Source organism: Mustela lutreola, chromosome 8 (assembly GCF_030435805.1).
Source record: "Mustela lutreola isolate mMusLut2 chromosome 8, mMusLut2.pri, whole genome shotgun sequence".
NCBI lineage: Eukaryota > Metazoa > Chordata > Mammalia > Carnivora > Mustelidae > Mustela > Mustela lutreola.
This window is the reverse complement of record NC_081297.1, coordinates 69,021,717-69,044,646: the sequence shown is the minus strand read 5'-3', so window position 1 is coordinate 69,044,646 and position 22,930 is coordinate 69,021,717. Positions and strand designations below refer to the sequence as shown.

Below are 22,930 nucleotides of genomic sequence, written 5' to 3'. Positions count from 1 at the left end.
GCATGAAACATCTTGGCCAGTTCAAAGAGTGGCTAGTAAACAAAATATGGTAAGAACAAAGGATCCATAGGTAGGACTATAAGGGAAGCAAGGGCTAGGTCATAATGCTTGCTTAGCCAGGAGGGTAGAACTTACCCTTTTTTTTTTTTTTTAAATATTTGTCAAAGAACACACAAGCAGGGGGAGTGGCAGGCAGAGGGAGAAGCAGGCCCGCACTGAGCAAGGAGCCCGATGCAGGCTTGATCCCAGGACCCTAGGACCATGACCTGAGCCAAAAGCAAACGCTTAACCAACTTTGAACCACCCAGGCATCCCTAGAACTTATCCTTAATGAACTTGTGCTTGGAGTATTTGTAAGCAAAAGAATAATATAATGTTTATTTTGAAAAAGATTAGCTCATTCTGCTGCAGAATGGAAGGTATTTAGAATGAAAATGATATTTGGGGAGGCTACACCAGGTAACCCACACAATTGGGTAATCCCCACACCTAAGTAGAGGCGGTAGGCATAGGAGTAGAGATCAGGGAGACAGATTTGATAAGTGTTAAAGAGATGACTAGTATAATAATATATATAATATATAATAATTACATATAATATAATGGAATTATTGAGATAATTTCCAGGAGATAGAATACGCAGGTGGAATATAAGGAGAAAAGTTGGTTTCAAGAAGATGGTTTGGCATTGGGTATTTTGTGTGTAAGGGGGTCTGCAGGATGTGTCCATAGAAATGTCTACATTAGGAAGCTGGATCCATCAGGAGCTCAGAGGAGCTTCAGGTGAGACTATGGGAGTGATTCAAGCCTGCCAGGCACAGAATTGATGATGAGGCCCTGGGGGGAAGGGTCATGTGAAGGGTCAATGGGGAAAGAGATCCACAAAGAGAAAGAAGAATAGCAGAACACTTGGAAGAGACGTAGCAGAGGGTTGTGTCAACATAGAAGCTGAGAGGGTGCGTGATAACGTTGCTTAAGAGGGATTTGAACACCGAATAAAAGGAGCATGAGAAGTGAGAGAAGTGAGAGCCGAAGCCCCTGCCTCGTTGCTGGACAGTGGGGTTAAATAGAAGCCACACCCTATAGCTAGGTAGCGTTTTAAAAAAAAATTGTGTGCACATGCGTGTACACACACACACACACACACCCCTCACCTTGGCTTTTTAGATTCTTTAAGTAAAACAAAAGTCAAGAGGGAAAAGCATTCCGCTGAGAGGCCGTATCAAAAACAGCCTCGTAATCCAACAAATAAGGACTGAAAACGCACACTGGCTTAGCAATAGGCCGTCGCTGCAGAGTGAGCGTCACGAGGGCTGAGGCAGAAGGTGTGGCTCTGAGGAAGGAAGGATGGTGGAGAAATAGTTGACGGGGTATTTCGAGAAGCTTGACTGCACAGTGAAGAAGAAAGCAGAGTGGTAGAGAGCACTATAGGGTCCTGAAAAAATTCGAGTCAAGGATTTGGGGTTTTGCAGTATGTGTTTTTTGCCTTGCAGAATCCATAGGTCTTTTTTGTTGTTGATTTCAGAAGTTTAGAAAGTTCTTCTCGTTTGAACATCAAAACAGGTTATATACCGTGTTGATTTTTCTGGTGCATTATTTTAAAATTAATCCATTTGTAATTTATCTTGGTGACAGAAGTGAGGACTCCATACCAGTTTTTCCAGTGATGTAGCTAATTGCTCTAATACTTGAATCCACGGATTTGAAGTATCAGGTTTTATAATATAGTAAAATCTCATGGATATCTGCCTCTCTTCTGTTTCACACTGTGAATGCACTATCTTTGAACTGTTTCAGTTGCCATCGTGTGATAATATGCATTGGTTTCTCTCTGGTCCCAACTTAGCCTTTCTCGGAATGTCTCTCATGCTGTCAGTTCAAGCATCCCTCTTCATTATTTTACCTGTGTAGTTGTGTAGATTTCTTGAAAAACTGTAGCATCACCTTTCAGCTTAAAAAAGAAAAAAATCTATTGGGGATTATTAATTAAATTTGCATTAGATTTTGCAATTCTGTTTTGGAGAAAATAACTGATGAGTCAGCCCAGTTAAGAGTATGGAACATTTGGCCATCCATTCATTTATCATTATTTGTTTTTATTTTTTTAGGCTGTTATCATATCAGTGTTAACATTTCTCACTAATTTATTCCTAAATAGTCTGAACTTTTATTGTTATTTTAAATGGCATCTCTTCTGTTTGGGCTATTTAACTGGGTTAATTACCAGTATAGTCCTAATTTCTGGCTTCTCTTGAATAACGAGGAGATCTGGCAACATTGGACCCTCATTCTGATGTGGCAACTGTGAGTAGTCCCTTTCATTAGCCTACAGACTTGCCAGTATGCCACAGTTGACTGTACCCATTCCATGCATTTCTATTCTTGCCTGGTCCCTGTGGGCAGATGAGTTCATGGAGGGGCAGGTGGTCCATAGACACAGTCCGCAGCATAGCACCAAGCACTAGTGTCAACATCTATGACATCACCAACTCTGGTCCTTGGCTATCTTTCCTGAAGGTGATGGCTCCTGCCTGGCCTGTGGACCTGCCAGATCTTTCCAGCCCTCTCTTCTTCTGCAACACACCCTGGCCTCTCAGACCAGAAGCACATGCCAATTCCTTCTCCCTCCATAGCCTTGCCCTTTTTGGCCAGATTGGTCCCTGCCCCTTTTCTGAGCTGTAGCTGTAAAGAGGCCGTAAATCTTCCCTTTACTCACAGCCTTATTTCCACATCTGTACTAGTTTACTTGAAAGGTTTCTTTTAGATCTCTGGCCATCTCATTCCTAAACTTTACCACACACTGCCCCGCTGCCATGGTACAGTTTACCCCAAATCTCTGATGTCCGTCTATAGTGATGCCATATAAATTACAGACAAGGAAGAAAAGAACTTCTGAGCTATCACTTGAATTTTTATTTACTGGGACCACATAGACTGCAACAATGTCAAGAGAAAAATTCCTGAAGAAGTATATTTTGCCTTATTAGGCCACTTTCAACACATACATGTCTGCGATTTGTAATAATACTAAAAATTCTCTGAATGCACTGCATTGCATTTGCAGACTTGCGGGAGCTCGCTCATTTGCCTGTTTCTAGCATATTTCCTCTAACATTCTCTAAACAGAGTCTTCCCAAAAGTCCATTTCTTATTTCTTTTTAACGTGTTAAATGCTTCCACAATATTCCTTTTTTTTTTTTTTTAACCCTAAATCACAAATCCTCTTCTAGCATTCTATTATTTCCGCAGAGAATGGATAATCTACCTGGAGTGTCCCAACTTTACTGCCAGCGAATAACTTTAGTTGATTAAAGATTTTAAATATATTATTCCTACTCCATGTGTACGTAGGAAAGAAACCGGCTCTAACCAGTCTTCTTTCCAGACACTTCACCTTTGTCTTTGGTTCGGGTTCCTTCCCTGTTGAACATTGTTACTACCATGGATGTCTTTTCTCTTTGGGACTCAGTTTGTTGTTTGCCTTTGTCTTTATAAGAGTCAAGGAGAGTGTGTTGTCCTCCCATCCACCCACCGCTCCATGATGCGTGTCCATTCCATTGACAGTTATTCAGTTTGGGTTCGTCACCTTATTTGTGGCCTCTTTTCCACTGGCCCCCCTGTTGGCTCTGGTGAACAATATATTGGAAATAAGAGTGGACGCATGGAAAATGACTACCCAGTATAGACGCATGGTTCCAGAAAAAGCCCAAGACATCGGAGCGTGGCAGCCCATCATGCAAGGAATAGCAATTCTGGCTGTGGTGACCAATGTGAGTACACCTAGGCTTCCTAGGGTAAAGAGCTCGAGAAATCCAAAAATGCATTAGTGTTGCTACCGAAGGAACCAAATGTTTGCTATATTTTTTTTTTGAATGGGAGGGAGATGCCAATACTAATGTCCATGTAAAAACAGTTGTTATAACTGTGATTGTTATTGTTTTTTAATGTTCTTAATTGTTTATATTCTTATTCGTGACTTATAAATCAAGACCTCTTATAGGAACAGTTGCTAAGAGTGACCATTATGCTATTATTGTTCATTTGCTAAAGGTTTTATTTAATAGAAACACAGTAATAGTAATAAGAGTAAGAACCAACTCTCTCTATTATCCAATAGTGCTTTTATTTTTTTTCCCAATAGTGCTTTTTTAAAATTTATTTTTATTTTTTTTTAAAGATTTTATTTGACAGAGAGAGAAATCACAAGTAGGCAGAGAGGCAGTCAGAGAGAGAGAGAGAGAAGAGGAAGCAGACTCCCCATGGAACAGAGAGCCCAACGTGGGGCTCGATCCCAGGATCCTGGGATCATGACCTGAGCCGAAGGCAGAGGCTTTAACCCACTGAGCCACCCGGGCGCCCCCCCCCCCCAATAGTGCTTTTAAAACAGAGATAGTAATCTGTCCATTTGTAGTGGGAGGATGCTCAATTAAGAACTATCCTTCTACCCTATTTTACCATATATTCCATACTATTAACTGAAAATATTAACTATTTGATGATGATGTATGCATAAGCAGTTTGCATTCCATTCACGTGTTACCTTCCTTTTCTCCTGGGGCAGAGGTTCTTCAGGGAGGGGGGCTTTAGAATGGGTCCCATCTCTCTTCTCCACCCCAGCCTTGGCCTTGCTCGCCACTCACTGGTCATTAGCTAAACAGCCTCATACCCTCTATGTGTCCCAGCTTGGGGGAACAGAACACAGTCCTTCATAACCTGTATAGAATTTGGACCAATCTGAACAGTCAGTACCCCCTACCTCCCCCTCCCTTCTCCCTCTCTCTTTTTTTAAGCACAGGCCAGCAAGGAGCTCTCAGGGAGAATAAGTTCCATTCCATCCCAGTAGGGGAATGACCACCTTCCCTAGAAATATCCTTACAGCTGGGGTTATTTCCTCCCTTATTTCACTAACCGTTTTACTCTCAGGTCACAATCCCAACACGATGCTATCTGAGTTTTAATTTCTTTGTCAAGCCACACTTGCCCAGAGTCCGCAGCCTTTTCCCATGAGCACTTGTAGAAACAGAATTCAGCAAGTGCCTGTGGGTCAGGCTCCTGCTCAGGCTCTGCACTGCAGACACAGGTCAGACCCAAAGTCCAGCTCTCACTGATGTAGCTTCCCAGCTGCATGACCTTGGGCCAGACCTTAACACTGGAGAGCTTCAGTTTATCATTTGTAAATTGAATAATTCCTTGCTGTATATTTTAAGACAATTATATACCCTAAAGAGTAACGCAGGGACTTCAGCGAGTTAATGCATGGAGCCTGGTCCTCATGCAGTGTTAGCTATTGTTATTCTCTTCATCACCCATCATCAGTAACAGCGACTGTGTAGACTTTGACAGGTATCTAAACTAAAGGCACAAGATTTTTACAATGTGTCACTGAGCTGTGGTTACAGTTTTACACAATCAAGCCAATTTTCTGGAACTCAGCTGTCACCCCCTGCCAAGAACCCTCAAGTTATTCAAATTGTAGGCTATCCCTGCTTTCTGAAGAAAGTTGCAAATTGCACACAAAAGACAACTGCTAGGCTATATCATTTTCCATTTACCCAAGTTACCCACACCTTCCACATCCCCTGTGCTACGAAATGAAGACTGATGTGCAGAAATAGGACAGTGAGGCTTTTCAAGTTCTACAGTCATAAAAGAATGAGTCTGTCACATTCAGTATGCTGTACAGCATGAAGCAAGGTAGGAATGTGGACCTGGGCACTTTAGGAAAATTGAAGCAGCAAGGTCTGAAACTTAAAGTGTTTTTGTTTGAACTTCAGCTAACCAGAAACTTCAAATGATTTGTACTCCCCATTCCCAGCACTTTGGTTTGATTGTCGTAGGCACCTTCTCCTGATATCCCCAGCAGGGCTCCACTCCATTGGCACAAATGGGGTATTTGCTGTGTTTCTAAGGCTACCGTGTGGGGGGGGGGGCGGTGGGTGTAAACAGGCACCTGCGTGCTTGCTAATTGGTGCTACTGGTCCTTATCCAGTAGTTTTTTTTTCCTCATAACCTAGGCATCGTTTTATTATACCCTAGGAAAACTGCTTTTTAGATCATTGAACTACAGACCATCCTTTTCCCCATATGATTAGGATTTGGTCCAGCTTCCAGGCTGCAGGTCCTGTTGCATGTTTGTGTGTCTGTAGGAATGGCCCTTGTGTATCATTCCCTCCCATACCTAATGTAGGCCTCTACCATCTCCTGGGCACAGAGAGGGCTAACTTTCCATAATAGGAGAACTTTCAACTATAGGAGAAAGAGAATTGCCACCAGGGATGAAAATGGACATCAAGCAAGAGTTTGGTATGAAATCATTCATCTTCCAGCAGCTTGTACAATAAACTGTATTGACAGGTTGTATCAGGCCACAGTATCTGCCACTGAAGACTGATTTTAATTTATTTTGACAAATGGAAAAGCAGCACACCGCCTTTACTTGCACTTTTGCAGTGTGTCTCAAAGCCGCTCAGTTCAGGAGGAACAAGGGTCTTGTCAGAAGACAAAAGAATTCTCTTCCTTGTTGGAATTTTTGTAGCTTCCAAGCACATCTGCAGGTGATTCTGTAAAAAGCTATAGTTAAATAACAGGAAATGTTAAACTATTGAAATCTGGAAAAAGTAAAATATTCTTGTCCTACATCCCTCCCCAGCCCCACCCAGAGTCAAACATACACACATACGTCAGAGGAAATGACAAAGCTGGTTCTACTAGGGGGAGTAATTTTGCAATAGGAAAGCCCCCTTTGTTGTTTTTCTTGCTCTGCTGAGATCTTGTTTGTTGACTTGTGGTCTCACTGCATCTAAACCATATGTTCAGATGAACACTATTAAAAATCATGTTGTGCCAAAAACATGTCTTTCTGCTTCAGTAAAGGAACCATTCAGCTTTGTTTATTCACATAGAATTTGGGTTAAAGTATATTCCTTACTTTCTCCCTCTTTCAAACCAATTTTATACATTGGAGAGTTGAAAGCCCAAATTAAAGAATTTTAGAGAAAAATTCATGTAATTCATAATACCCTTCTATCCTGATAGAGGGCTGTCTGACACAGACTCAGGTTTAAAACTGATCTGAATTTATTCCTTTAATCTTGGAACACACTAGACTTTCTTCAGTTAGTCTTTCTGAAGTTTAGAGGCTTAGACACGAGGTCCAATAAAACAGGCATACACTTGACCATATGAATTGCACAACCCCAAGAGTTTCTTGCTACCTACATTTTAAAATTAATAAAAAATTTTTGCTCTCTAATGAAGCAACATATGTAAGTATATACTGATGGTTTAAAATCAGACTGTGAGTTGATGTGAATAAGTCAAGATACTCTAGGGGGAAAAAGTATGAATTTGAAGGCCCTTTTAGATTAAGGAAAATCTATTTTATGCAATTTATAATTTATAAAAATAGAATTAATTTTAAGAGGCAAGTGATTTAAAAATGAGTTTTGTATCAATTGTAAACTCTACAAAGGAATTATGTAAGGCCGCATTATTTTTGTAATACTGGCCCTAATATTACTTAGACAGAAGGGCCTTCTCAATCATAAAAGATTAAAATTAGATCAAGTAGAGTTTCAAGGTTGAGTTGTATAATATTCTAATTTTTGAAAACCTAATTTATATGCAACATATGCAAGCAACTTGAGTTAATCCAGGATACCCTGGTCTACAATTACTGTACTTAAGAAACCTAAGAGGCAACTTGCAGACCTTTGCTTTTCGACTGCAGATGGACTTTTGGACAGCCCTTATGTGAACTGAAGACCAAGAGGAAGTAACTATCCTTTAAAGCATTGCTCAAAGACTTTAGGACACTGGCTATCTATATCCATTTGACGGTTAGGAAAGGATTTAAAGTTCCTGAATCTTTCATTTAAAAAAAAAAAACAACAACAACCAATGAACATGTAATTCTGGTGTGTTTGTTAACCATAGCTATAGAGGTTCTAAATTAACAACCCCCTTCTTGTGTTCCTCCCTAAACAGGCCATGATTATTGCTTTCACATCGGACATGATCCCCCGCCTGGTGTATTACTGGTCCTTCTCCGTCCCGCCATATGGCAACCACACCCATTACACCATGGAAGGCTACATCAACAGTACTCTCTCCATCTTCAACGTCTCAGACTTCAAAAACCAAAGCAAGGGAAATCCAGACCCTAAGGCGGTTATCCCTACCACATGCAGGCAAGTTCTGCTTACCTGTTTAAAAATATACTTCCTCTTTTAAAGGACTTTTATTGTCATGTAATTCTAAATAAAACTGCTGGAGGCATTCCCCACCCGCCCCCAGGTTTCTTTTCAGCCAAACTTAATACAGACTGGGGTCAGAATTTACCAATCAGAACATAAAGCCTCAATTAAAGATGGGAGTTTCAAATGATTGCAGGGAAACTGATCCAGGAGGAGAGTCTTGTTTATACCTTAGAAAGGAAGAAATTCAAGGAGTTCCCAAAAACAAGTCAATTCAGTTGTAATGACTAATCTGTTATTCAAGCACACACTGATGTGCTGAGTGACAGCAAAGCGGCCCTCTCACTCCAAGAAATACAAAGACGAGAAATGTGAGGACTGCATGCTCACCTAGCAGCATTCTCGAAAGCATTCCATGAGGCCCTTTCTCTCTACATTGATTGTGATGGCTGGTGAGGTCAGCTGTGGACAATAAACAAGTAAATTACTACTTGATAAAGTTTGTGGACTACAAGTCCTAAAGGTTTTTGGTTTTGGTTTTGGTTTTTTTTTTTTAATTCAGTATCTTAACCCTAAAGGAGATTTTAAATCTTACCTAGTTCAACTCCTCAAACCCTTCTCTGGTTCAGATTCTCAGCAGCACAACCAAGAAACTAGAAATAAGCCCCAAATAAATGTTTTTAGAGCCTCTTCAGAATCCCATATCAAATCTTACTCTTACTTGACATAATTCTAAAGAGTAGTTACACTCTTCCAGGTCTAAAAGGTTACAGGCAGAAAATTTGAGATGTGCTACCTGAGGGCAATAGACTAACAGCAGTAGCTCCTGACCTCTAAAAAGGAAATTAGGTTGATTATATTATAGCAAGCAATTGGGCATTCCTCTCTAGAAGGAGGGGTAGCCCATAGCTGAGGGAAGCCTGCTGATACCATGAGATACATAAATTTATAATCCTGTTTGTGAAAATACACCACATCATTTTAGTGTTATACTCTTTTGAGAAAGCAGGAATAAAATTCTGACAAAAAAATTTTTAAATACTTTGATTTTTGCACATATGGTGTATGTATGTATTACCATCACCTTCCTATTTTATGTTAAATATTACTGGACTCATTATTTCAGGATTTTGTAGCCAAATTAAACTCTTGGAGAAAATTTATAGGATGTCCAGTTTTAAAAAGCAGTACATTAATTATGACCTCTTTTGAAAGGGGTCCTTGCTTTCACTACTTAATCAAAAAGAACTTCCTGATATCCCTGTTTTACTTTTCAGGTATCGTGATTTCCGGAACCCACCTGGACACGAACAGCAGTATAAACACAACATCTACTACTGGCACGTGATCGCAGCCAAGCTGGCTTTCATCATTGTCATGGAGGTAAAAGAAGTATATTTTGAAAGAGCTTATACGGCAGTATAAGCATTAAGTATTGCCAACTCGGACTTAAAATACATTCTTTTCTCTTGCTAGCAATTATTTTAGGACATCTACTAATGAAATTTAACAGGCGAATACCCATAATGCTCTCATTAATGAAATGAAATCGGTTATCTGTTTGAAAAGGTGAAAGCATTTTGTGTGCTAGGAGGATTCGGTGCCTCTCACTGCAGTACTGAGTGCCTTTTTTAAAAATTTGGGGCGCTGGCCTGCATTCTAGACCAGGAAGGGGCTTATTGAAGACGACTAAGATGTGATCTCTGCCCCTGAGGAACTTTATTGCTGTCATAGTTTTATTTGTATTACTATTAAAATTAACCAGCTCTTAAAATGACTGAGGCAGCAATAAATTTGAAATTGAACTAAGCAATTTTACTTCTGACACAGAGGGAATAACCACTACCAAACTGTGAAGGCTCAGAAGTTGCTTGATGGGTGTGGTCCCAGTTAGGGTAACACTTAAAGGGTGATTTTTCTCATATAGCATAGTAGGTGGCGGCTTCTGAATCAAGACCAGCTCGCTGACAGGGACAGGATCTCTGTCTCTCTGGCACTTGTGTGCATGCGCTCTCTATCTCGGCATGTCGTGTGTGTGGCTGCAGGGTGAGAGCTGCAACTCCCGATGGAACACGTACAGGGTCTAGACAGTAAGGAGAAAGAAAGAGGATGCTCACCATATCTGTTCCTTTTTGTCAGGAGAGAAAATGCTTTGCCAGAAGCCTCCAGGGCACACGGCTCCTCCAAGCAATAGAGTAGGCTGAGACAGGAGGTGTTCGGTTTGCTCTGAACAAAATGAGGGTCTGTTAGCAAGAAAAAAGCTGGATAGGCTGTGTGGCTTTGATCATTTTTCAGTTTGGTATTTATTAAAAAACAACAACAACAAAAAAAACAAAACAAAAAACCACAACATTAACAGAAGAGGAACCAAGTTGTCATTTAGCTCCCCATCATCGGAGGATTCCTGGAGTATCTGCTACATCAGCAAGAATCACTAGTTTATATTCAGATATGTAGTGGCCAAAGTGTTTCGACTTCTGCTTCTGAAATCATGGCTGACTAGATACTCTGAGGGGCCATTTCACTACAAAACATTCACAGTCAGGTTAAAGTAGAATTTCCTTTGCATTTTCAAGCTCAGGGAAAGGGAGGAGAATCTACAAAGGGGGGCAGAAAGGTACCGGCTCAGCTCCAGCCGTGAGCACCCTCTGAGGCTGCGGGATGGGGGGGGGGGGGGGGTCATCAGCTCCACCCTCGAGAGTCTCAAGGGCGCCAAGCAGCGGGTCAGCCACAAGGTGGACCAGCTAAAGTTGAGACTCTTGGATTCAGCCAGGGGCCCCCCAAAGAGCTGAATTTGTCTCAGAGCAAAAGGAAATGCATATATTCCCTGGAGAAAAGAATGTCCTCCGTTTAGACCACATTTTTCTCTCAGATTGAAATAATCAGATATGAGCTTCCAAAGATGAACAGTAATAACATGGGGAAATGAGAAAAACCACAAGTGAGATTCAGAAAATAATAATTTGGACCCTCAATAACTTCAAGAGTATGCATTATCACATTAGGAATTATAAATTAAAATGTGTATGAATATGTTTAAACAAAAAATGAGTGATTGACAAATGAGCAAATAATAAGAAACTAAAAAATTACATGGTAATCTTGAAAAATATATAGTTGTTTAAATGAAAAAGCATATGGATTAAACAGAAGTCTGAAGCAAGAATGAATGAATTGAGAGATAGGTCTGAATAAAATTACTCCCAGTACATCACAGGGAGAGAAGAAAGTGGAAAATGTGAAAAAGATTAAGCAGTTTTTAAAAAATCCACAGAAGGAAAAAAAAATACTAGAGGAGAGACAATATTTAAAGAATTAATGGCTGAAATTCTTCCCAAAGAAATGAAAGGGATGTGTTCACAGAGCAGAAAGCACAGCAAATATCAGGCAGAATAAAGAAATCCAGGCTTACAGAGATTGTAACAAAAGTGCAGCTCCTTGAAGATAAGATCTTAAAAGCAACCAGAGAAAAAGGACAGATGACTGATAAAATTGAAATGAGAGTAGACTTTAACAGCAGCATGGAAGCCAGAAGCAAGTAGTCAAATATCTTCTAAAACGCTAAAGAAGGGAACTATAAACCTAGAATTATAACAAAATTTTGAGTAACTGAAAAATCTTTCCATAAAGAAAATGCCAGCCCATATGATTTTGTAGGAGAGTGATGCCACACTTTCTAGACGTATACTTTCAGATCATTTTCGTTACCTCCAGAGACCAGAAAAAGAAACACTCTCCAACTCCTTTTAGATCCTTAAATCAGACAGGAATAGAAAGAGGAAAATTATAATCCAGTCTCCTTTGTTGCACTGATGCAAGGATCTTTTTAAAATGTGCCTATTGAATCTAGCAATATATTTTTTAAAGATGACATCAGGCCACATTGGTTTACCCCAGAAATGCAAGGGTAGCATAATACAGAAAGTCCACGTCTATATATATAGATGGGGGGGGGAAAAAAAAGAACCTCCCCTTCCTACATCATCAGCTTTCGCCCCTTTACTCTATAATTTCCATCATTCAGACACACTCTCCTCTCAAATATTCTCCACTCTCCCATTACCTACTAATCAGAAGCCTTTGGCACAGCTGATCACTCTCTCCTTCTTGAAGTTCCTCCTCAGTTGGCTCCCAGGAAAACTTTTTTTTTCCCTTTTCCTCTTATCTCACTAGGCTGTCCCTTCATAATCTCTTTAGTCCCTTCCTTCTTTCTTTTCTCTCTCCTCACAGCCTTGGTGATCTCACGCAGTCCCTTGGCTTTCAATGCCATGTATATGCCAGTGACTCAACGATATATGTATCCAGAGCCCCTCTCTCCTGAACTCAACCCATGAATCCAATGTCTACTTGACCTTTCTGCTGGGATAGCTAACAGATACATCTACCGCCCCAAATGCCCATATTTTCTTCAATCCACTTGGAATGTTCTCCTCTCCATGCTGCCCTAAATATTCCACCCACAGTGGGTCTGCCCCCTCTCAGTCATGGCATTTGTAGCTACCACACTGGTTGTTAAGGGCAAAATTCTTAAGAGTCCCCCGCTTGCAATGCTGCTGGCTTTCCTTGGACAGTACATTGCAGATCTGACCATTACCAACTCTGCTTCTATAACCGGGTTGGAGCCACCATCATTTCTCACCTGAATTAGGGCTGTGGGCTCCTAAATAGGCTCTCTGCTGCCTTCAGAGAGCAGTGTCCTTACAGTGCTGTGCAAGGCCTGACAAGCTCTAGCCATACTCTGTTACCTCTCTTTCTCTCTCTCATCCCTCCCCACTGCTGTTCCTGATGCACAGCCAGCAGGCTTCCACCACACAGACTCTGTACTGACTGTTCCCTTTGCCTCGCATGCCTTTCCTCCTGATGTCTGTGTGGCTGGTTCCCCACCTCCTCAAAGCCTTGGCAAAGTGAGGCATACCCAGTCTGATCTGTACAAAATCCATCTGAAATTGGCCTCCCACGTAACACATAAACTCCTGATCTGCTTTACTGCTTTCGCCACACTCTTATCATGTGAACACCATGTACAATTTGTTGATTTTTAATGATGTGTACATTGTATATTGTGTATTTCCTCGGTAGGTCAGAGACTTTTGCATAACGAACAAATAAAAACTTGTTCGACATCATTAGTCATCAGAAACGACTAAATGACTAAAATGAAAGTGCATTTTATAATCACTATGTTGGTGAGGAAAAAAATGATGACCACAAGTGCTGGCAAGAATGCAGAGCCCCTGAAACCATCACACGCTGCTGGTGGAGGTGGAAGCTGGATTAACTACTTTGGAAAAGACTTTGGTACCATCTTGGAAATTTGAATATTCATTTAACAGAGTCTTGCCAGTTCCACTTCTAGGTCATCCCCTTGAGAAACTCTCACAGATGTCCTCCAGAATCCAAATGCAAAAACATTCTTAACATCATTGTTTCTAATAGAAACACTAGAAACAAGCCCAGTACATTTTGATGGGGTAATCGACAGGAGACCCTTATACAGAATTATGAACAAACTTCAGTTATGCACAATAACATGGATGGGTTAGAAACTAGTCTTGAATGCAGATGTCATTTTTATGGGCGTGTGGGTGGCACAGTTCAGCATCCAACTCTTGGTTTAAGCTCAAATCATGATCTTGCAGTCATGGGATCGAGCCCCGTGTTGGGCTCCGTGCTCAGTGAGGAGTCTGCTTGAGATTCTCTCTCCCTTTCACTCTACCCCCTCCTGCTCACATGCATTCTCTCTCTCTAGTAAATAAATCTTTTAAAGTAATTTTCAAAAGACCATATATAGTATCTTACTTTTTATAAAGCCCAAATCAAGGGAGACTAAACAATATATTATTTGGGGCTCTCTACATATTTTGTTAAACAGGTTCTCAAAAATAAAATGATACAGATAGACTCACACAGATAGGATTTAGTGCTAATTTTGGGGGGAAGAGCCCTGGAAAGGAACATACACAAAAATACTACAGCATTGTCAGGGTAAGTGTTAGTGTTCTTGAAATTGTCAAAGTAACAAAATGTAGCTCTTTGGCAGACCACATGGTATAGGAGAGACTGGTTGTGTAGAGAAAATACTCACCACTTTGTCCAGATCTATTGCTGGGATGACTAAGCAAAAAAACCAAAAACAAAACAAAACAAAAAACCCACAAAAACGAAAAGAGCTCTGTGTTTCCCACCATTTCCTTGTGATGGACACTTTTCTTCTCTCCCACAGCATCTCATCTACTCTGTGAAATTCTTTGTATCCTATGCCATCCCAGATGTATCCAAAAGCACGAAGAGCAAGATCAAGAGAGAAAAGTACTTAACCCAAAAGCTTCTTCGGGAGAATCACCTCAAAGATATGACAAAAAATATGGGGGTCATAGCTGAGAGGATGGGCGCAGTGGTAGAGAACAATTTACGACCAAAATTAGAATAAGAGCTTTATGTTCTGAGAAGCACTTTACAGAATTTAACTCCGTCAAAATATATTCTGAATCACTAATGAGAATGTTGAAGTTAAAACACTTTTTGGCAAATAGGTGTCTTCGCTATTGCCATTTTCATAGAGATTATTTTTCAGTTTCAGCCTGCCATGCAGGACCTGGGAAATGCAAAATTTAGATCAAGAAGTGCATAAAACTAATCACCTGGAAAACCAGAAATGTTACCCTTTTTTGATAAATTGGAATTTCTGTAACACAGAAAGTGTCTTGCAGTGTGCTTAAAAACCACCTCTTCCAAAGCTGAATGGATTTTTGTCCTTCCGTTTGATTATTTTCATTCCTTTCTGTTCTCAAGCACATGCTCCCCTTTTAGGCGGTGTTTCATTTCTTCACTTTGCCAGATCGGTCCCAGAGTTCTTTCCCTTACAGTACTTTCATTAAAGACTAGACATACTAGCTTTTGTGTGATTAAAAATAGCTAACTCAGAATTCAGTTTGAATGCTGTATTCAGCGGCAAATAGACCCAAGAATTCACAATATTTAGGTGTATTAGCACATCCCTACAGAAAAACGAAACCTCACTTAATAAGAGGAAATAGTTTCTGTCTTCATTCTGGCCTGTCTTTCCATCTCAAAGAAATACTCTTAATGGATTGGAATAAAGATAGCAGGGTCCTGAAGTGTATTTGGACTAATCCACAGTGACACCTTTTATCTTCCAGGAGCACTCCTGGAATCCTCTGTGCCTAATCAGTGTTGACTGCTTTGCAAATCTCAAGGGAGTAAGATGACAAAAGTGGGGAAAGGTACAGATTCAAATAGAATTGGAACTCCTATTGATCAGGATAATTAATTTACCTCTTCTAAAGATAGGTGGTTTCTTGAAAAAAAAAAAAAATCAAGGGATTAAAATTACATTTTTATCAGCGTAAGGGTCTGGAAAGCTAAGCCCATCCCTTTCCCAGCAGTTGCCCTATAGCCATCAGATCAGCTCACTGGCACCCCTGGGAATGGCTCACTGCCCAGCCCACCCAACAGGACAGTGCTGCACAGCTTGAGAGAACAGCAGGTGCCCTCACTGTGAGTCCCAGTGGGGAGTGCCTTTCCAGCAGGGGTCCTGCCTATCCAAGTGATCAACATACCAAAGCATCTGCCATGGTCAAGGTGCTTCCCTACATCCTCCATTCCCTTAGTCCCAGCCCAGAACTTGTTTGTAACTTGCGTGCACCGGGGTAGGGGTTTGGTGGGGGGTTGTGGTGGGGGGAGAGGAAAGAGACAGGCAGACCCAGATCACTCTCGATCCAAAAAAGAGACTCTGGTCTGGATATGAGCCTCCCTAAAGCCACAGTCTGGTCACAACCCCTGCCGCCGGTGGGAGGTAACTTCCTGATGAACGCCCGCACACTGCGCACATCTTGCCTTCAGTTTGTCCGCTCAGCAGCCTTTACTGTGCTTGACCGCCTTTCAGGTGCAAAGCCCTCCCGGGGCCCGCACTGTGCTTGCTTGACTGGTACCTGGGCAGCGCTGGGTGTGGGAGAGGGTGTCTGGCACTGGGTTCTTGCAAGGTGGGCCGCCACCCACTGCGGTGCTGCTAAATGCCCAGAGGCCAAGCCACTCAGAATCCCAGCGGCAGAGGGAAAGGAAAGCCATTTCCTGAGCGGATTCAGAGGCTTGTGGTAAGAGCAGCTTGACTCAAGGTCACCGTTCTAAATGCATGCCATGAAGGTTTGAAAAACAAAAATAGTACGTATGGAGGATCCATCGGAGCAGCGCTCTGGACTTCTGAATTGGCCCAGTGGATCGGGGACAACATTTCACTAACCTTCTTGGTCACATGAACAATGGGAACAGAGCGTTCCCAGGAGCCACAAGAGCTCTGACCCTACAGGGAGTAAGAAAGGCGTTTCTTCACAGCCGCTCCTTCCTCGCAGTGGCTGCGTCTGGTCCCTCCCCTGCTCACCTGGGATACCGCTCCTGGCAGTGGGGCCGCTTCCTCTGCTCTTAACTCTGCTCTTCTCCAAAGCCGAGGACTATCTCCTCATGTTGGATTGGTTGAGTACTCACCATTTAGGGGAGCACAGAAAGGAAATCTTCTTGCCTTATTTCCTTGTATATACGATAAAACTTTAAAAGAGTTGTGCATTTACGTCTTCATAAGTCATCTTTCATCAATCATTCATAGGTTAAAATGTGCTTTTGTGGACAGGAGTGGGGGAAAGCTCTATATTTTTAAAGGCAGAAAATGGGATGTAGGACACTGCCAATATTCCCCAAACAGCGACGTGCGGGGAGCCAGGTCACCTGGGACAGCGACAGTGTTAATGTAACTCCAGCGTGGACTTGTCCGCTGCAAAAAAAAATGTGGGGCTGCGTCTGCAGGCAGGCACGGGCTGGATCTGTAAATGTGAGCAGAAGCAGCACCCCAGGAAAAAGGGTGGGTGTGACTGTGCCCCCATGAAAGGAAAATCTGGCCCTCCACCTGCCTGGTATTAACCACTAGAGAACTTTGTTTTGTATCCTTTTGTAATGCCTGTGAATTTTAACAGATCGAAGCATTAGACCAAAATACTCAGGGGATTTTTCCTTAAATATCCCTCAGATATTTCGGATGTGTCAATAGATAGGGAACGCTATCATTTCTGTTTGAAAACTCAACAAGGCCATCTTGCAAACTGTCACCAAACGCCTTCCCTTTTAATTACCCATGCATGCATCTTGAATTTCAGAAAACATTAGTTCACAATGGGGGGCAGAACATGCTCTGTTACTGAAACACTTCTTGTACCATTTTCTCATTGTGCAGAAGATGTTTGAAAAGTTAAAATGTATGAGCAGCTTAACTAAAGTAGAACGGAAATATTCATGATGCTTTCATACACTGTGGCATAAGATGTAAAGTTTGTAATGTTTTGTGAATTTCTGTGCATTTTAATATTCTTTTATAATTATGAGCATTTTAATAAATTCATTTTTCAAAACAACACTGGTCTCTATATTTGTCTTCATGTTTTTAAGGAGTATACATTTATATATAAAAATGTAATATATATACACACACACACACATATATATCCACTATTTATCAGTTATGTATCACCCAGATAACAAATGTGTGCTTTTATGTAGATGATATCTAAAATTATATTTTTCACCACCTACACTTACTTTGAAACATGATTTTTCTGGGAAAAACTTGGTGTGGGGTTTCAGCCAGGGCTGCTAAAAACCAGTTGCTTGGATTGAGCAAGCCCTGCCAAGGGCACCAAGCCCGGAGAGCAGGTGGGAGCTGAGAACCAGCTCCCCTCTGGCCCCCCACACTGTGGTGCGCCAGAGCCAGGCTGCATCCGCGAGGAGGAAAAGGCACTTTTCTCCAACTGCATAAAGTTGGCTTCTGCACGCTAAACATGATTGCAAGGGGCAGTGCCACCAGAGAGGGTAAGTCTCTAATAATCCCAGAAAGGCTCTGTTTGAACCTGCTGCAGCACTGGGTACAGAAAGGGGAAATTATGGAGAAGAAAAGAGGGGAAAATGTCATTATAAAAATCAACCTTTCTATCCTGGACAACATATCCAGATTTTAACTTTTTCTGTTTTATTAGAGGGAAGTGTTTGTTTTCTGGATTTTGGTTTGTTTCATTTGGTTTTGATTTTTGCCAACTTAAATCTCATTAGGCTTCCAAGAAAACTCTAAATCAAATAAAATCCATAACTGGACTAACAAGAAGACTTTCCTTACCCTTACGTGATATCCTTGGGACCAATACTAACGTTATTTTTACTCTCAAGCCTTTTAAGTCCAGCAAAGGACTGACCAGAATTTCATTTCTTAAGCTAAGTACCATTTCCCATTTGCAGGGAATGATGAGATCATAAATACAGTTGACCCTACAATAACACCTGTTTGAACGTCACAGGTCCACTTATATGCAGATTTCTTTTTTTAAGATTTTATTAGAGCACACACAGCAGGGGGAGGAGCAGAGGGAGGACAAGACTCCACTCTGAGCAGAGAGCCTGATGCAGGGCTCTACCTCAGGACCCTGAGATCATGACCAGACCTGAAATCAAGAGTCTGTCACTAAACCAACTGAGGCAGCCATGTGCCTCTCCACAGATTTTTTTTTTTTTTAAGATTTTATTTATTTATTCGACAGAGAAAGATCACAAGTAGGCAAAGAGTCAGGCAGAGGGAGAGGGCGAAGCAGGCTCCCCGCTGAGCAGAGAACCTGATTTGGGGCTCGATCCCATGACCCTGAGATCATGACCTAGGGCAAAGGCAGAGGCTTTAACTCACTGAGCCACCCAGGCACCCCTAGATTTTTTTTAATAATAAAATTTTAATAATACATACAGTACTATAAATGTATTTTCACTTCCTTAGGATTTTAACATTTTCTTTTCTCTAGCTTACTTTTTTGTAAGAATAGAGTATAAAATATACAAAATATATGTTGATTGGACTTCATCTTCTGGTCTAAGATAGCAATGAAGGAAGACCCTGAGCTCCCCCTTTCCACAGACACACCAAACTAATACCTATTTATAGAGCAATTCCTTCTGAAGAACTGAGGACTGACCAAACCTCTTCTGCACAATGAAAGACCACAGAGGGAATAGCAAGAGACACAGACAAGGTAACAAAGGGAACCCTCACCCCCATTGCAAACTGCAGTGAGAGGAGCAATAATTCAGAGGGATCATGAGCAAATTCATCTGCCCTTGAACACTGGAAAAAGGCCACTGTTTACAAAGTCAACCAGAATATATAGGAATCTTTCCTAGAACCCTGTCAAATGGGAGGCAAGATACTGGAACTCATACCAGGTCAGAAGGGCTGGTGAGCCCCATACTTTGCATTTACCCTTTACCTTGATAGCACAGACAAAAGCAGGGTCAGGGTATCAAAGCCAGCCTTATCAAGGCCTGGACTCCTAAGCCCACACCAGTCTCAAATGCACCCCCAGGAACAGGAAAAACAAAACAAAGCAAAACAAACACAAACAAAACCATGGCTTAAAGCAACTAGAATATTAAGGATCCAGCCCTAGAATTATGTCGAATGGCAGAGGAGCTGCTGAAACTCTCTCCAGGTTGGAGGGGCTCGATTACCTTCCTTCTCCACCACCTGGCAATGTGGACAGGAACAGGGTCTGGGCACACACTAGCAAGCCTACCAACCAGTGAGCCCCCAGCCCACACTACCCCCTGCTGTCCCACCAAAGTGGTCCCCTGCCTGAAGCACACCAGAACACCCCTGCTCAGCACTCACTGTAGCTCCAGCCATCTCGTCAAAGTGATACAGGTGCAAGAACACTCCCAGTTCATACCATGTTGGCTCTAGATGACTTGCCAGGACATCCCTGCTCTCACTTTGGCTCCAGACAATTTACCAGCACTCCCTTTGTGTGGAGAGCCCTGTGGATTCCCCTCCACAATCATGCTTTGACCACAATGCCAAAGAGCCCCTGCACCCCAAAACAGCCTGGTCTACACCAATCCTGGCTCTAGCTGCCCAGCTATGGCACCCTCTACATGCAGCATCCCAGAACACCCTGGCTTATACCAACTCTAGCTTTACCTATTCTGCTGGGGCATCCTCTGTGCAGAGAGCCCCAGGACACCCCAGCTCGTACCTAATTCATCTTCAGCTCTCTTGCCAGGGTGCCCTTTTCACAGAGAGTCCTTGGACCCTCCAGTTTGCACCCACTTCAGCTCTCTGGTCCAGGGTGCACTGGGCTCATGCCCATCTCCGGCCATTCCACCAGGGTGGTCCCCATCCCCAGGCCACAAAAGTCACAGCCTCAGCCAGCCAACCCACCAAAGTCACCAGACATACAGTCTACACAGGGACAACCATGTACAAGATCATTCCTTTTAGTTTAGGAGAAATAGCTATTCTGTCTAATTTATAGAAATAAACACAGAAAATGGGGAGATAGGGAATATGCTCCAAATGAAAGACCAAGACAAAAGCTAAATAAAATGGAGATAAGCAACGTGTCTGATAAAGAGTTCAAAATAATGGTCATAAAAATGCTCACTGGACTAGTGAGAAGAGTGGATGAACTCAGTGAGGACTTCAACAAAGACAAAATATAACTATTTGAAGAAAATATAAATATTGAAGAATACAATAACTGAAACAAAAAAAATACACAGAGAATCAACAGTAGATTAGTAAATGCAGAAGAACAGATTAGCAATATGGAGGTTAGGATAGTGAAAAGAGTCCACGCCCAACAACATGAAGAAAAAAATTGTTTTAAGAAAAAAGTTTTAAAAATAGGCTAAGGTATCTCTTGGACAACATGAAGTGAACAAACGTTTGCATGATAGGGGTCTCAGAAGGAAAAGAAAGAAAGAGGGAGAAAATTTATCTGAGGAAATAACAGTGAAAACATTCTTAAACTGGGGAAGAAAACAGACATCTTCATTTAGGAAATACAGCAAACTCCAAACAAGATGAACCCAAGAAAGTCCACACAATCTATAAAAATTAAAATCTCAAGGATTAAAAAACAAAGATAAAATTTTAAAAAATGGCAAGAAAGAAGGAGGAGAAACCTCATAAAGCTATGTACAGAAGAAAGTTCACAAAGCTATCCATTAATTTTTCAACAGAAACTTTGCAGGCTGAGGATGGGGGGTGGCATGATATATTCAAAATGCTGAAAGGAAAAAAATTACAACCAAGAATACTTTACCTGGAAAGGTTATCATTAAAAAAAAATGAAAGGAGGGTTGACCCTATGACCCTAAAGGAAGAGTAGAAGACCGTATTTCAACTGGTTCCCTGAATTGAGCTAGATATCTACCAGAGCACTCTGAACAACCATGAAATCAACCTGAGATGGAAGATTACACACTTCTGAATCTCTACAGGGGCAGAGGATCATCAGTGGAGATACTGTAGCTTGCCTGGATTGTTGTTGATATTTTCAACTATACATCCCCTCAACCACCTCTCACCAGAATGACTAGGAGGAGGAACCTCCAACAGAGGAAAAATTCACAGACTGTGACTCAGCCACTGAACTACTGGATATAGACATAAGGAAGATGTTGGAAATAGATTTCAGGGTAACAGTTATCCAGACTATGGCTAAATTGCAGAAAACCATTAGTGGCAACATGGAATCCCTAAAGGCAGAAGTGAAAGCTGATCTGGCAAAACTTAAAAATGCTATCAATGAGATCAAATCTAATCTAAATACTCTTAACAGGGTAAATGAGGCAGAAGATAGATTTATTGATCTAGAAGACAAACGGATAGAAAAGAAGGAGCAGGGGGCCTGGAACACACAGCTTAGAAACCATGAAAACAGAATTAGAAATAAATGACTCCCTGAAATGTTCTAATGTCAGAATTACTGGGATTCCTCAGGGAGTGGAGAGAAAAAGAGGACTAAAAGATATAGTTGAGCAAATTGTAGATGAGAATTTCCCTAATCTGGGGAATGGAAGAAGTATTTGTGTCCTAGAGGCAGAGGACATCCCTCAAGATCAACAAGATCAACAAGAAAGACCTCCAGACATGTGATTGTGAAATTCACGAATCATAAATTCAGAGAAATTGTCTTAAGTACAGCTAAGGGGAAGGAGGAGGACTATCAGAATAATGTCAGACCTATCCACAGAAACCTGGCAAGTCAGAAAGGCCTGGCAAGACATATTCAGGGCACTAAATGAGAAGAATATGCAGCCAAGAATACTCCATCTGGCAAGGCTGACATTCAAAATGGATGGAGAGATAAAGAGCTTCCAAGACTGGCAAAGACTAAAAGATTATGTGACCACCAAGCCAGCACTACAAGAAATATAAAGGGGGATTCTATAAAAGAAGAAAGACCCCAAGAGTGATACAGAACAGAAATTTACAATCTATAGAAACAATGGCCTCACAGGCAACATGATGACAATAAAAACATATCTTTCAATAATCACTCTCAATATCAATGGCCTAAATGCTCTCATAAAACAGCACTGAGTTGCAGATAGGATGAAAAGACAGGACCCATACATATTCTGTCTAAAAGAGACATATTTTGAACCTAAAGATACATCCAGACTGAAAGTTAAGAGATGGAGAACCATCTTTCATGCCAACGGGCCTCAAAAGAAAGCTGGGGTAGCAATTCTCATACCAGACAAATTTGATTTTAAGCTAAAGACTGTAGTCAGAGATATAGAAGGACACTACATCATTCTTAAAATGTTGATCCACTAAGAAGATCTAACAATTTTAAGTATTTATGTCCCTAACATGGGAGCACCCAACTACATAAGCTAACTGTTAA

At 41.4% G+C, this 22,930-nt stretch overlaps 1 protein-coding gene and 1 long non-coding RNA gene across 5 annotated transcripts in view; one reads left to right on the top strand and one right to left on the bottom strand.

Annotated features, from left to right (window-relative positions):
* The window catches only part of ANO6 (anoctamin 6), a 186,404-nt gene extending 168,790 nt beyond the window's left edge, over window positions 1–17,614 (top strand). For all 3 annotated transcript variants that reach the window (XM_059185581.1, XM_059185580.1, XM_059185583.1), the window contains 4 exons: window positions 3,565–3,770; window positions 7,987–8,189; window positions 9,473–9,578; window positions 14,419–17,614. In XM_059185581.1, coding sequence (XP_059041564.1) covers window positions 3,565–3,770; window positions 7,987–8,189; window positions 9,473–9,578; window positions 14,419–14,625 — 722 coding nt within the window. In that variant the 3' untranslated portion in view covers window positions 14,626–17,614. The remainder of the gene's footprint in view (window positions 1–3,564; window positions 3,771–7,986; window positions 8,190–9,472; window positions 9,579–14,418) is intronic.
* LOC131838858 (uncharacterized) overlaps window positions 6,374–22,930 on the bottom strand; it is a 63,676-nt gene continuing 47,119 nt past the window's right edge. For both annotated transcript variants that reach the window (XR_009356724.1, XR_009356723.1), the window contains exons 4-6: window positions 10,313–10,421; window positions 8,586–8,657; window positions 6,374–6,570 (exon numbers count right to left, since the gene is read on the bottom strand). This is a non-coding gene — a long non-coding RNA (uncharacterized LOC131838858). The remainder of the gene's footprint in view (window positions 6,571–8,585; window positions 8,658–10,312; window positions 10,422–22,930) is intronic.